The 14933-nt window shown below is 40.6% G+C and overlaps 1 protein-coding gene across 2 annotated transcripts in view; it reads right to left on the bottom strand.

Annotated features, from left to right (window-relative positions):
- The window catches only part of pcgf3 (polycomb group ring finger 3), a 28822-nt gene extending 14149 nt beyond the window's left edge, over positions 1–14673 (bottom strand). For both annotated transcript variants that reach the window (XM_084549851.1, XM_084549852.1), the window contains exons 1-5: positions 14513–14673; positions 9878–9995; positions 5298–5394; positions 1801–1856; positions 731–838 (exon numbers count right to left, since the gene is read on the bottom strand). In XM_084549851.1, the coding sequence (XP_084405977.1) occupies positions 731–838; positions 1801–1856; positions 5298–5394; positions 9878–9995; positions 14513–14527 (394 nt within the window). In that variant the 5' untranslated portion in view covers positions 14528–14673. The remainder of the gene's footprint in view (positions 1–730; positions 839–1800; positions 1857–5297; positions 5395–9877; positions 9996–14512) is intronic.
- Between the last annotated feature and the right edge of the window lie 260 nt (positions 14674–14933).

The raw sequence follows: 14933 nt of genomic DNA, 5'->3' as shown, positions 1-14933 counted from the left end.
TGTGTGTGTCTGTGTCAGGCTGCATCCTGCTGGGGATGGCTGCTGCCATCAAGGAGTGTCATTGCTATGGGGTGGGGGTGCCTGGTCTGGTCTAGGTGGGTGCTACATGTCTAAGTAACATCCACACCAATGAATGCCAGGTCCAAAAGTTTCCCAGCAAAACATTGAATTGTCACAAGATGGTCAATGTTATTTACGTCTCCTGTCTGTGTGTTTAATGTTGTGGCTGATCGGCCTGCATGCATGCTTCAGCTGGACCCGATTTCAAACGAAGGAGGCACGAAACCAGAGAGCAACTCCGCTTTCATTTGAGCCTTAATTACCAAAATCAGAGAGGTGAAGAGGGGATTAAGAGAGCGATTAGGCCTGCCAGCACGACAGCCCTCTGGGCACACATTTACACCAACCCAATGGAAGGCAAGCTGGTTTGGAAAAGGCTGTCGTGCACAAGCAAAAAAAAAAAATAAAAAAGTTGGGCAGAGACACATTCAGACTGGCTAAATTGTCTTCATCTGTGCTGCTTGGTGGCTTCCACTGTTACTCGTGGCTGAGCTCCTAATTGTACAGATTGGGGGGCTTCATTCTCTGTATATTGGTTTGTTCACAATAGTGCTACGCATCCAGAAACATCTCAGTTCAAGGCCTCTATCAGAGCTGCGACCTGCAGGTCTGATAAACATGTTCCTCAGTGCTGCTCTAGAGTCGGTGAGGGACAGAGGTGCATTCGTACCGTTGCGCTGATCTAGATGAGTCTTCATGTTGCAGAGTTCTCCTTTAATGTCACCAGGAACCTCCATCCCCAACTTCTGATAGAACTCCCTCTGCTTCTTTATCTCCGCTGCACAAGGAGGAAAGAAAATATAAATAAATAACACAATTTCTTTTTTGCTTCTCAAGGTCAAGGCCATCAACACATTATTTTAAATTCAGTGAAGCGGGTGATTATGCTGCATTAAGCTTTCTAAGTCCAATCTTTGACAGCTAGAAAGTGGTATTAAAACACAGTGCAGCTTAACTTGACTCAAAACAAGCCCTGAGAAGAGACAAAGAGGAACCCTATCGACCAAAATGAAACAGAACCATTATACTTGTATATTTGCCTGCTCAAGAGAATCAATCATTTGCACATATTTGTGAGTTGCAAAAGTATGTGAACACTTGTTTTCAGCAATAACGGCAACTAAACATTTTCGTTAACTGCTGATCTGTCGTCTACAGCCACTCGGAGGAATTTTAGCCAATTGCTTTGTACAGAACCGCCTCAGATCTGAGATGTTGGTGGGTTTCCTCACATGAACTGTTTGCTTCAGGTCCTTCTACAACATTTATATTGGATTAAGGTCAGTCGTCTTAAATCTCCTCCATTTGTTCTCAACCTGTCTGACGGTGGATTATTTGTGGATTCCGAACTCTTTAGAGATGGTTTTGTGACCTTTTTCAGCCTAATGAGCAACAACTCCTCCTCCACAAACATGTGTTATGAAGATCAGACTGTGACAAATCCCTGATTTCTTTGAAACACAACAGAGCACCAAACGACACCTGAGTCTCATTACATTGATGGAAACGCTCCTGAACAGATGGCCTTGAAATTAACTTGTAATCCTAGAGGTACTTTTGCAGCTCACAGATATGTCATATTGTCTCATTTTCCTGAATAAACAAATACCAAAGCATAACTGCACATCTGCTTTGAGTCAAGAGGAAAAAACATTGTGATAAAGGACACCAGTATGGGTATAAACTAAAGTTTTAAGGTTTGAATAGATCTTTTAATGAAAGGCAACATGTGACACTTACCCTCTTGAAGTCCCGGCACCAATTTGTAGACAATGTCTTGCATTGTTCTGTCATGGCTGCAAAGAACAAGGAAATAATTACATTAATTAGATTAACATCTGAATTTTAAACTCAAAGATGTAATCATCAGAGAAGTGGTTTTCCAACCTAGGAGTCCAGACCCCAACAAAGGGCCACAAGATTAATTGGGAGGATCTTGAGATGATTAACAAGACAGGAAAGGGGGGAAATACTTGCATCACTACCTTTTATTCCAGTACTTAAACGCACCAAATCACCCTCTACATGCAACTGTACAAGAGGAAGTAACAGCTTATGCAACCTGTGATGACGAGCTGCAGATACACTCAGCCAAAAAACCAAAAACAATTCAGGGCACTCCACCACTCTGTGCAAAAGCTTAATAAAAAAGATCTCAAGATGACATATATTTGGAAAAATGGGCAAATGGGCTACAACAAAAAAATCCAATTAACACTCAGAGATGCTGGCGTGCAGCGTATGCTCTGTCCGTCAGAGTGTTAAATAGACTTTCCTGTGCTGGCGACCTGCAGCACAGCTTGGGTTCAGGTCTGCCACCAGCGTGACGGTGCGTTTTTACAACCAGCGCTGACAGTCATCTAACGGACATGACATGTTGAGTTTGTTGCATGGTTATGGAGGGCATGTTTTTCTCCGGTGACGTCCGCTGAGGAGCTGCTGTATCTGGGGGCCAAAATCAGCTGCCGAGGACTGGTGACTTAAAAGCAGGGAAACACTGGCCCCTGCTGGACAGAACGGGAAGTATCACACCCAAGTGACATGCCTAAAATATATTCAATGTCCTGAATATTCACGTGTTTAATCTGAATAACCTTAACAATCTTTTTAGTTTCTATATTATTTATACTGACATCACAGTATTTTTTTAAGATTTTATGTTTTGATTCTGGTTAAATTGATGTCGAATGTAAATTTGCACAATAAAATATAGTCATTGGTAAGACAATTATCAAGCAGAGCTGCGCAAATCAGCACGAAATCAAATATTTACAATTTACTTCCTTGTTATTTTTCAATTAAAATGCATGGACTCTGGAGATCATTTCAATCTGCAGCCTCAGACAGTACCAAGATAAAACTTTAAATAAAGTAGTTGTTGATGTTCAGCTATTTTCAACTCTGAGTAAAAGAATAAATCTAAGGAAAAATAATTGATTTGAAAGGTAGAAATGTTTTAACTTATGCGTTTGATTGTTTAACTATGAAAAACTAATGGTAAAGCAGCCACGACTTCACAAATTGAAAGATAAATGAAATAAACGGAACTCAAAATTAAATCTGAGAAAAGCTGTAAGAGATGACAAACTCTACAGCCAGCATTTCTAGTTCCAATGTGTATAATTTCAACGTTTTTTGCAAACTATGTTTTGGAAGAAAGTAAATTAATAACAGACAACAACTCATCTTCTTCCTAGAGCGACAAAATCTGCTCTCTACATGCAGGTAACCAGAATAATGCTGCCTCTTTGAGAATGGCGCCCCCTAGTGGTGTTCACGACTTCGTAATTGTAAATCTGTTGACGTTTTCAGACATGGAGATAATAAATAATATGTCTGAGCCCCGTCCTTTCATTACGACTTCTCACATTAAGCTAGAACTGTTAAACTTGGTGGCTTCTAGACGCCAACAGTTGATTTGAACATCAAGTTTTTTTTGTAATCGCGAGCTCAGGAGTACCATTTGAAGAAAGAATCAATTTAAATTTGTGATATTTAATGATCAAGGACAGCCACATTTGTCAGTCGTTTAGAGTTCATTCTCAAAGCTTTAATCAATCTTCCTGATGAGCAGACAGTAGTTTGTCTGCTCATCACTGGTGATGTTTCCCATCAACTCCAGTTTCCTGCAAACAATGAGGCCAAAAAAAAAAAAGAAAACAGCTGCGCGAGGCGCTAATGTGTTTGAAATGGAGCCTTTCCGGGCAAAACAATGAGTGTGCAGACGGTAATGAGTAAATTGCTCGTAGTTGTGTGTGACGCATTAATCAGACGTTAATGCATGAGCGTGCAGAGGGACACCAACAGTATAATCCCTCATTCTGTGAGGGAAATGAATGCAATCAATGTTTCCCTTGAAAACAAGCATTAGTAAAATGTTTTATCGTGTCAGGTTTTATTGTGTAATAGATCTTCTATTTTTCTATCCATGTAAATGAAAACCCCAAACTGTATTTTAACTGTGACTTTTACACAAGTGCATGAAACCAAACGGGATTTGTGGCAACATGCAGATCACTGCTGTCGCATAAATATTAAGCTTAAGTTCGTGCATGGTTGTTTCCTCTGATTTAAACATGAGGATGAGGGCTGACGTTCCTGGATCGTGCTTCTGACGGGGTGTAAACTGTGAGCGAGCTCATGTATATGACTGGCTTTAAGACGTTAAAGAGAAACACACGTCAAAGTCTGTCAGGATGTGAAGTGTCTACGGCTTCTATATGAGAAAAAGTCGGAGATTAGTGTTAAAGAGATCCAAAACATGAAGCCACAATCCTAAGAACACCGCCAGGTATATTTACGTACGACAGAAGAGCTGCACAAAAGCAAAGACGTATGAAACACGTGAAACTAGAGGGAAAATATTGTGGAAATACCACAAATCTCTGGAACAAATGATTAGTTTTGTAAAAATCTCTTTTATAACCGAATGTTTCAAACTGAAATATCTCTAAATGGATAGATATTTAGCATATGTAGCAACAGCCAGCCTAAGTTGTGCAAGTTTCAGGTGTGCACCACCCACAGACCAGTCACACCTGGACTGACTCAACCATCTGCAGTTCCGCTGTATTCTGGGTAATGTAGGCTAAGGCCAGGGAGAATCATGCTTATCCGACAGCTCAGATGACATGTACGACCACGACGCTGTCACTGCACAAAGCCAGTCCAAATGATTTAACCAGTTCCCAACGGAGAGACTGCAGACCAACTTTCTCCACAAAAAAAATTAAACGTTGAAGGCGGTCTGGCTTCTGATGTGTTTTTAATTCCATCTAGAGTCTCGACAATTTAAGGAAAGCAAAGCAGAACTCTTTAACAGTCTGAAGAAAGAAGGAAAGCCTCTGACTGATTGTTATCGATCATTTACTAACAAAAACAAGCTGAATTTCACCAGGAGGTTAGGGTGGAGTTATCATGCAGCTTCAACACTGAGCTAATTGTGATTCCCGGTGCCACGTACAGACAAAACTAACAGCTTAAAACACATTAATTAGATATATTTATATTAAAGTATTTACTTTTAAGGGTTCTACTCAGACCTCCCTCAGCGGTTCAGAGACTGTTTGTAGAAATAAAATGGGTAAAGGTCGGCGGCCCTCTGGTCCTTTGGTAGTTTATTATCTGCTGGTGGTGTATCACTGATGGCAGTCAGTGTGTGTGTGTGTGTGTGTGTGTGTGTGTGTGTGTGTGTGTGTGTGTGTGTGTGTGTAGCTCTGCAGCAGTCCCTCACTCACCCAATATACTGCAGTGGATGGCTCTGATGAATAACAATCCTACACGTGGGGCACGTGTTGTTCTCCTCCAGATACTTCACTAGGCAGCTTCTGCAGACTGGAGACACACACAGAGGAGACAAACGTGGTCAGTGGACAAACGCACAGAGAGTGTAAAGACCATTCAGCCTCTTTGTTCGGGTTTGCTCTTTTGGCAGCGTGTTTATTAGACGGCAATCACGACTCTTTTGTTGATTTAAATGTTAACTCATATGCGGTTTAGGCTTCTGCGTCGCTTTGACCCCGTAGCTACGGCGACAGCGCAGACCCTAACGTCGTAGCCTGACGTGCACCTCCCCAGAAACGTAAGAGCTGTGATTGGGCCGCTTGGTTGCAGCATAATTACGCTTTTGTTTCTCATTTTTGTTTCTACTTCCTGCTTCACTTTCAACAACGGCGACTGAAACGTCAGATGAAATTTCGCAGAAGTCGAGTCGTACAAGCATTCGTATCTCTTCCTCCCCCAGAAGCCGAAACCGCCTCTAACGCCGTAGCCTGACGTGCACCTCCCCAGAAACGTAACTGCTATTTTACAAGGCGACGCAGACCACAAGAGCTGTGATTGGTCCGCTTGGCGGTAGCGTGTTTCACCTCACCAAGTCTCACCTCAGCTGCAAAGACGTGAAATTCTACAGTCACTTTCTTGTAGTTAGATGCATTTCAGAGTAGATATTACATTATCAAGGTGATACATCGGCGTACGCTTGCAGCCGATGAGTAACCGGCAGAAATAATAAACGTGCTTTTGAAAAGAATATGTCTTTAATATGCACCAGAAAGCTAGGAAGCTCAGGAGAGCTGGGAAGACCTTCGTACAGAGATGACCTCTCCTGAATCATGTTGATCAGTCAGTCTACAGTTTATTCACGCTGGATGATGATGATGATTCACGTAGTTGTGAAAATATTTGTGGATTTGAATCATCGGACGAGATGGAAATAAAAAACGAGAAGAGGCTTCCGTGTGTCCTTTTAACTTTATTGTTTTGATCACTTCCTGTTTCTGGTTTGATTCGTTTGTTGTAAACACAAGCGTCGCTGCTGAAAAACCGATCTGTTAAATCTGTTTTTCATAAATGAATCAAACATTTTAGCTTTAAAATGGCAAGAAATGCGTAAATAAATATCTTTAAATTGCTTAAGAAGTAAGACGCAGCGAGAAGCAGGGGAAACTGGGATTCGGTTTGAAAAATTAGAAAAAATAAATGTTTACTGCCTGATCAGTTAATCAACTATTTGTCTCTTTACTGCAGAAGAAAAATAAATAAATCAGAGGATGCACAGACGTATCCTCTGCTGTACCTCTGTAAAATATACTGATCCTGTTAATGATGTCTTATTCTCATCTCGTGATTAAAATATAACCCAGAGGTGTAATTTACTGGCCCAGGTTTGCCCCTGAATCCGTCTCTACTTGACATTATTCTGTTGCAGTAAATCTCCGTCTATCGCAGCATCTGCAATGGTGACGTGATGTGAATGTGTTCTGTCTCCGCTCTGCTACAGTGGAGACCCCTTCACAAAGAGCCTGGGCCGAGACGTCTGAGGAGACGGCTCTGGTCTGTGGTAGGAGAGCGTCCTCTGGTGGACAGACGAGGTACTGAACGGCGTCTGATCCAGGTTCAGGTCGTTTTATGCTGCACACATTAGCGCAGAGTCTTTACACTAAGTGGCCACTTCATTAGGTACACCAGGGCTATCTAATTCAGTTTAATAAAACAGCTCTGTGCACAATTTACAGTGTGGCTGAGTAAAAGGAGGCTGTGTAATAATGAAGTGCTTCTAATTGGTTTGTCTTTCCCATTTAAAGAGTATTAGAAACACCTCCATGATGACTTTTTTATTTTATTATTTTTCTTCTTTTTTTGTTGTTGAAAATAATAATAAAAAAAATCTATAAAAACATTTTATTTTATTTTTTATTTAATTGTAATTATTTGTTTATGGGTTTACTGAATTATACAATTTATATAAATATTTTTATATAAATAGTTTTTCTCTGTTTTTCTTTTTTTAAACATATTTAACAAAAATCAAATATGATTATATCCATTTTATTTATTTATTTAGTTATTTAGTTATTTTATGGGTTTACTGAATCATACAATTTTCCCCTTGTCTCTTTATTTGTTTTATTTCCTTAATATAATTATTATTTTATTTTATTGTAGTATATTAATTGATTTTTTTTTTTTTAAATACGATTTTATCTGTTTTTATTTAATTATTTTTATTTGTTATTTTTTGGGTTTACTGAATTAGACTAATTTTCCATAGTCTCTTTAATTTTTCGTATTTCCTGACATTTCCTTCTTTGTTAAGATTGTCTGAAGTGCCCTTGAGCAAGGCACCTAACCCCTCACTGCTCCCCGAGCGCCGCTGTAGCATGGCAGCTCACTGCTCCGGGTTAGTGTGTGCTTCACCTCACTGTGTGCTTTGTGTTCACTAATTCACGGATGGGATAAATGCAGAGACCAAATTCCTTGTATACACAAGTATACTTGGCCGATAGACACTTAATCTTAATCTTAATCTTAATCTGTTTCGATGCCCAGAATTAGGATTTTCTATTTTTTTTTCTAGGTTTCAGTTAAATCTTCTTCAGAAGAGCCAGGGAGCGACTGATTGGTCTGCACTCCAGGTTGATTAGATTATTTCCCACCGAACCCCAAGTTCCCAACGTGCTGTTGTTAACAACCACTGCCTCGATGTACCAGCAACGACCCGGCCAGATCTCATGTGAGCATTAAAGGTCTCTTAAGGTTGCAGAGGAGGTAAACAGGCCGAGGCCTCGTCAACTCGGTGAGGGATTACAAAACGTGCTAATTCAAGGCTCTGACGCTGCTGCTTTCTTTTCTTTTCTTTCCTCCACAGCGGGCTTCATCTGAAACGGTTTCATTTCTTTAAAAAACTGAGAGAGAGACGAATACAGAGGAAGTATCTGGCTAGGAGGTTGAGGAATCTAAGAGGAAGCGCGTCCTCAAGAGTTATTTCACAAGAGCAATAATGAGCAAATAGTTTACTCCTTACAGAGAATTTAACTATGAGTGTCGTCACTGTAAAATCCCATATTCAGTCCTGCGTATTTTTCACCTCAGATGTGACCTTTCCTTTAATTTAAAGAGCTAAGATACAAACATTTAAAGATATGTTAAAGCCTCTACGATGGATTACATAGTTTTGTGGTTTGAATTCCTTCTGTCGTCACATCTGTGTCTTCTATTTCCTCTTTTTCTTGTCTCAGCTGAACAACTTCTTTGTTTTTGAGGATGATTAAATACTAAATGTGCGGACGCGGCAAACTGGTATTGAAGCGCACCGAAGGCTGACCGTGACGTCATCTGCGTCTGGGCCAAAAAGTTGCACTTGAATGCACCACAAATTCTCTAGTACATATGTTCTTCACCTGAGAGGAAATAACTCTTTGCAGCAGCAGCAGCAGGCGGCATTAGTCTGTATTCATCATTTAAAAAGGGGAAACAGGAAGAGCTAATTAGCTGGGAGGCTATCCAGAATCATGCTGATCAGTTTGTCTACAGTTTATTCATTCTAGATGTTGTTGTGTGGAAATATTTGTGTATTTGTATGGTCAGATGAGATGAAGATGTAAAGAGTAAAGAGCCGTCTATCTGCTCAAACACTAATTTAACATGTCTATCTAGTGCAAACAGTCCCAGACACTGAAGAACGGCTCGACGGTCGACTTGGTGCATTATGAGCATAGACTGTATATAAATATGGACTCCATTTTCTTACACTGGCCAAACTGATGCTAGTTTCCCAGGGATACAGGCGGTGCCATCTTGTGAGTTTATTTATTTATTATTATTGTTATATTTTTTCCTTTTTTATCAAGTTGAAAATTACAAAATTAGTTTATTTATATTTGTTCTCATTTTCAACATTTATTAGCGGCAACGTGAACATAGACTCGAATTAACATGAAGAAAGTAAAGTTATTACAGTCGATAAATAGCCGACAAAGACGTACCCTAAATAGCAATATCGATATGTCCAAGTATACTAAAGAGAAAAGGCGAATTATTTTCTCTAACAACGCTTCGTAGACCCAGTTTTCAGTCTTTTGTGTGACGAGCAGGGCTCTGACCAGACTATATAATGAGTCTAACTGCAGGGAGAGACAGGCGGTATTATCCTACCTTATTGAAAATACTCAGATAATGATGTACCTCTGTGTCAGCGTCTCACCTTCTTACGGGACTAATAAATGTGGAGATTACCTGATCCTGTGAGTCTGATATAAACCATTAGAGTCGACATTGCTGGGTTTATCTTATACAGAAATAGGAATGGGAATTAGGAAACGGGTGATCAGAGCAGAGGTGCATAAAACAAGACACCGCAGCCTGAATTCAGGCGATGTTAAATGAAAGACGAAATGACAAACAGAGCTACACGGATGTCGGAAGAATCGCTCTGCCTCCAGGATTCGTCTCTGATGGCAAGAGCTGAGAAAACTCCTCAGAGACAGACGACGTCCAAACAAAGAGAAACAGAGACAAATAAAAGCGAGGGACCTACAGGTGTGTAAGCACTCGGTGACGGTGGTGGCGTCGATCAGGTAGCCCTCACACAGACGACATGTGATGTGGGCGTTGATGTGACACAGCTTTATCTTCCTCGTCAGCATGTCGGGGTTCTGGGGGAAGAAGAGGAAAGAAGGAGGAGAGAAAAGTTAATCACAAACCGTGATGCTGCTGCAGACCCAAAGACCCTCTAATGAGAATCATAGTTTTTCCACTATTTAAGTTACACGTTAACACACAAGGACGTAATGTGTACGTTGAGACAACACACGGCTGTGATACGTCTCCCTTCACATTACAGACTTTAATTCTCAAATTTAACTCAGATCTGATCTTTTTCTTTTGATGGTTGACAGGACCATTTTCTATTAATTTGAGTAATGAGCATTCTTTCATGTCAGGAAGCACTTATCATGTCTTCATGGCGTCCAGAGATAAAGAAATGCAAGAGCCACTAGACAGGAAGAAGCAGAGGCTCACTACGTCAGCACTAATTCAGAAAACAAATTTCCATTTACATGCATTAATTCTTTTTCAAAAAAGTTTAAATAAAATACCTCAAGCAAGTGAAACTTTTCATTTGCACTAACTATTTTTCTATGGTGATACGTCAAAATGTCTGATTAAACTATTCAACCACGATTAATCTCATAATTTCCAAAGTTAATGTGCGTCAATGGAAAGGGTAAACTCAATTTTTTTAGAGAAAATATCTGTTTTCAATGTATCTGAAAGGGCTGTTTTTCTTATGTTTTAAGCTTCTTGTTCAGTTTATAACCCAGTTCACCTTGACAGTAAATGCCGATAACTTTGTTCTTGTGTAGAGAAGCATTTGGCAGGACTCTGAAGTCGAACTTGTCGTTCAAAAGACGCGTTTCTTTATCCATTTCTGCTCGTTTGTTTCAGCTTCCGCTTTTTTCCGTTTCCTTTGTTGCATTTTGTCGCTACAGGATGAATTACTGCCCCCTGCATGGTAAATTTATCACTACCACTGAACATAAGGGCAGCCATTAAGCTAAGATTAAATACAGGACAGCTAAGCTTGTTCCATACTCCACAAGAAGCGATAAATTTGTTTTCGTTTCTAGGGCTGTGAGAACAAGAAAAAGGTTTGTTTTGGCCAAGCAATTTATATTTCACAAGAAGTCCTCATAGGACCCTCCAACTGCAGCGTACGTCACACGCATTAAGCTTTGTGGCAGATGGACGACAGGAGGCTATTTTCTTATTACTTTTAGATGTCGTCCAGTTGTTTTGACGGCCGTGTCCGTTGGATCGCGGATCAAAAGTTCTGCCCGGTTGATGTGTCATGACGTAATTTTGTTCTCGGTGCAAGAACAAGTTTCTCGCTTCTCACAGAGTATGTAACAGCCTTTACATAGGTATAATGCATTCGTTTTTTCAAGCGTACCTAATGTTTTGTCAAGTGACTGTAACCACAGAGGGTGGATCATCACTTTCTCCCACTGTACAAGAGTAAAACCAAAATATTGTCCTTGTTTTTCGTATCTACCATGACCTGAGGACTGAGACTTTTTTAAGACCCTACTGCAGCACCTGATGCAGTTTGATGCTGCTATTTTAACACTACTCTTCACTATAATCCAACTTCCACTTCAAACACCATCACTGATAAGTCAGGTGAGTCATTTACTGCCGTCAGTAGCAGCTCATGACTAATTTTAAATCACAGAATTAGGATCAGCTGGACTACACCGTGTCTCCGGTCCGACAAGTACCGGCTGCAGCAGAAAACATGCTGCAACAGAGAGCCCTGCGGGTGATTCATCTATAAAGGACGCGCACCAGAAGAATGATGATACAGAAGTTTGTGTAGGTGGATGACTAAATGAGGCTTCCCTCCACAAGCAGGATTGTTAACAAGTCGTGGGAGTGATCATGGAGAAACTCGGCCCAGAATGTTTTGTCAATGGTCTTCAAAGGCAGTTTCTGTTCATCTTTACTTTGACTGGTAGCAATGAAACACAACAAAGCTCATACTTTAATTAACCTTCTACCACTGTGCGTGATTGTATACTCAAGTCACTGGGCTCCGGACATCCATCAAAAGACAAGGAACTAATTAAAATGAGACTGGACAAAATGACATAATTCCTAGTAGCAGTTTGAGCTAATTTTGTATAAATCTCTATAAACGGCATAATCTGATCAGCAAATCAGCAACTGTAATTCAGATGAGCACATACAGTCACCACATTCATTTGTAATCATACAGAATCGCAAGCTATGCCCTGAGGTTTGCCTCTCAGGTTACGTACAGGCCAACCTTTCCCTCCGTCCCAGTACTCAGGGTTGAAACAGAAACAATTCTTTGTTGGTTTTTGGGGGAAAAAAAAAATCCGTAATTGGATTTACAGTTGACAGTGTGACGGTAGGAGGATCAGTTTTAATGGAGGCTAACCGTGGACTGCTGTGTGGAGGAAAATTAAGTCAGTCAGACAGAAATTTGTGAAGTGGGAAATGTTGATGTTTGGTGAGAGATGGTAATAGGAGATCATCATTCCATACTTCTAACTTGATTCAACACAAAAAAAAAAATCACTAAACAGAATCCATGTCCTATTTATTGGACTTAATACAGTCGCATCTAGGGTTAGGGTTAACCTACCCTAGGGACTTGGATCGGGACTCGTATCAGTGGCAAACAAACTTGATTGGTACATCCCTGCTTAAGGCTGCAAGAGCATATTGTATTATAGCCTCTCAAGTTGGAATTCAGTTCAGATTATTTAAATAGCTCGTCTCAAAACGCTTTACCGAACCCAGAAGCTCAAAACCCCCCTGCGAGCACTAAAGCCTAAGTAGGAAGAAAAACTCCCTTTTAGCAGGACGAAACCTCAAGCAGAACCTTAAGCTCACCTAGATCATTAGCCTAAGGCCCTCAAAACAACCCCTGGAGCGAGCACTAAAACCTAAGTAGGAAAAAAAAATCCATTTTAGCAGGAAGAAACCTCAAGCAGAACCTTAAGCTCACCAAGCTCCTAAGCCTAAGGCCCGCGTGCTTGAGGCCGGCAGGGTAGAGACAGAAAAATCAGCGGCAAACAAACTTGATCGGGACATCCCTGCTTAAGGCTGCAAGAACGTATTGTATTATAGCCTCTTAAGTTGGAATTCAATTCAGATTTATTTAAATAGCTCCTCTCAGGATGCTTTACCGAACCCAGAAGCTCAAAACCCCCCTGGAGCGAGCACTAAGGCCTAAGTAGGAAGAAAACTCCCTTTTAACAGGAAGAAACCTCAAGCAGAACCTTAAGCTCACCAAGCTCCTAAGCCTAAGGCCTGTGTGCTTGTGGCTGGCGGGGTAGAGACAGAAAATAGAAGGAGGTGGGACAGAAAGAAGGGAGGAGAGAGGGAGAAGGAAGCCAATGGATTCATACATGCTTGAGCTTCTCGTGAAGTATAAACAAACTTAGTTCTTGTTCTTGCAGCCCTAGGAGCGAGAACAAATTTCTTGCTTTAGGCTCCACTATGTTCACCACATAACTGCATCATTTCTTTAGCTAACAACCATCTGCTATGAGAGTGGTGAGTGTGAATCTAAGCCAAAAGTTGATTGCAGACCGGACAACTCAACAACACTGGACTCACGGGATCGGGGAATAGAAACCCTAAAATGCTTATCAAGGCTCTTGTATATCAAAACCAAACTTCTGCTGAGGGATTAGCTGATAGGCCCTTTAAAGTTTCCCACTGAGATTTTCTGTTCATCACTTGCACAGATAACTTTTAAAACAAGAACAAAGTCAAAGAGAATGTCTGAGCTCTGTTTTTAAAAGAAGTCTTCCTTTGATAGAAACACCCTGAGGAGAGTCCGCTGGGCTTCCCTGAGTCAGATTTACTTTAAAGATGTCTTTGTCCCAGACCGTAACTTAATTTTATGGGAGTTTCCTACCCCTCAAATCCACTCTAATCCAACCGATCCTAACCGTTTGTCCACTTTTATCAAAAAGATTAAAATGAAATTCATGCACAAGCACAGACAAACACATAAAGCGGGTTTCTTTTGGAGTGAAAGCTGGATGACTACCAGCGGACAGATGCAGTCAAACGATCAGATATGAAATAACCAGCAGTGAGCACTGAGATAATAGCTGGTTGAGTCCAGAAAATGGGACGCCGAGACAGCCAGCATCCATTATTGAGAGGCTACAGCTTGTTTTGAAGTCGTTAGACACACAGAGGAGAGACAGACGAGAGCCAGTAGTTTCAAAATTAATGGAATTAAGTTTGAGTATAAAGTCAGAAATTTAAAACTGTCGTGTCTTCTGTCTTTCTGTTTCACTCTTGTCTTTATACTACAGACACTTTTGACACATTTACTACAATAATTGTGACAAAACTTGCTGGGAACTTTGTTAAATTAGGTCGGCCACTTTAAATGAATATTTATGCAGTCGCTTATTCTAAAATATTTATTTTTAATTAATTGACATTACTTTGTACAAATCTGTTCTCAGCTCGCCAGCTAAAAGTTTATTTTTGTAATTTTTTCGTGTAAAAAATCCCAAACCACCCAATTGACCGTGATTTATTTATCACTGAAGCTTTTACCTCTGGGACAATAGCATGCAAAAAGGGTGAATGATAAACCAGTCATTGTGGCTCTTACCCCTAATACCGCCATGCGTCGACTGTGGATGGTGCAGCAGCCACGTCTCTTCCTGTGGTTGTGCGGCCGATAGTGTTAGCTGCTCATCATGGAGAGCCTCTCATCGAAGCCTGTAAACAAAGAAAAGAGCAAATAATAAGTATATAATAATAATAACTGGTTTAAAGCATCCAAAACTAGTATGCCTTGGGGCGAGATAATACTTTTATTGCATCTAAACAGCAACTAAAGGTGAATAATTGCTTCCTTTTGTTGATAAAGTAAGAACAACTGAAGAAAACAAATTGCCACCGACAGAGAGCATGAATTCACTGGAGGCCACAGCACCACCCACGCTGCTTGAGTGACAAGGCGGACACCACAGCAATGTCTGCTCGATGAGAAGCAGCGAACAAAAAGAAAAGAATCTCCTCCAACGTTT

This window comes from Chelon labrosus (assembly GCF_963514085.1).
Source record: "Chelon labrosus genome assembly, chromosome: 8".
Classification (NCBI taxonomy): domain Eukaryota; kingdom Metazoa; phylum Chordata; class Actinopteri; order Mugiliformes; family Mugilidae; genus Chelon; species Chelon labrosus.
Note: the sequence above shows the minus strand (reverse complement) of the source record. Positions and strands in the feature narration are given on the sequence as shown.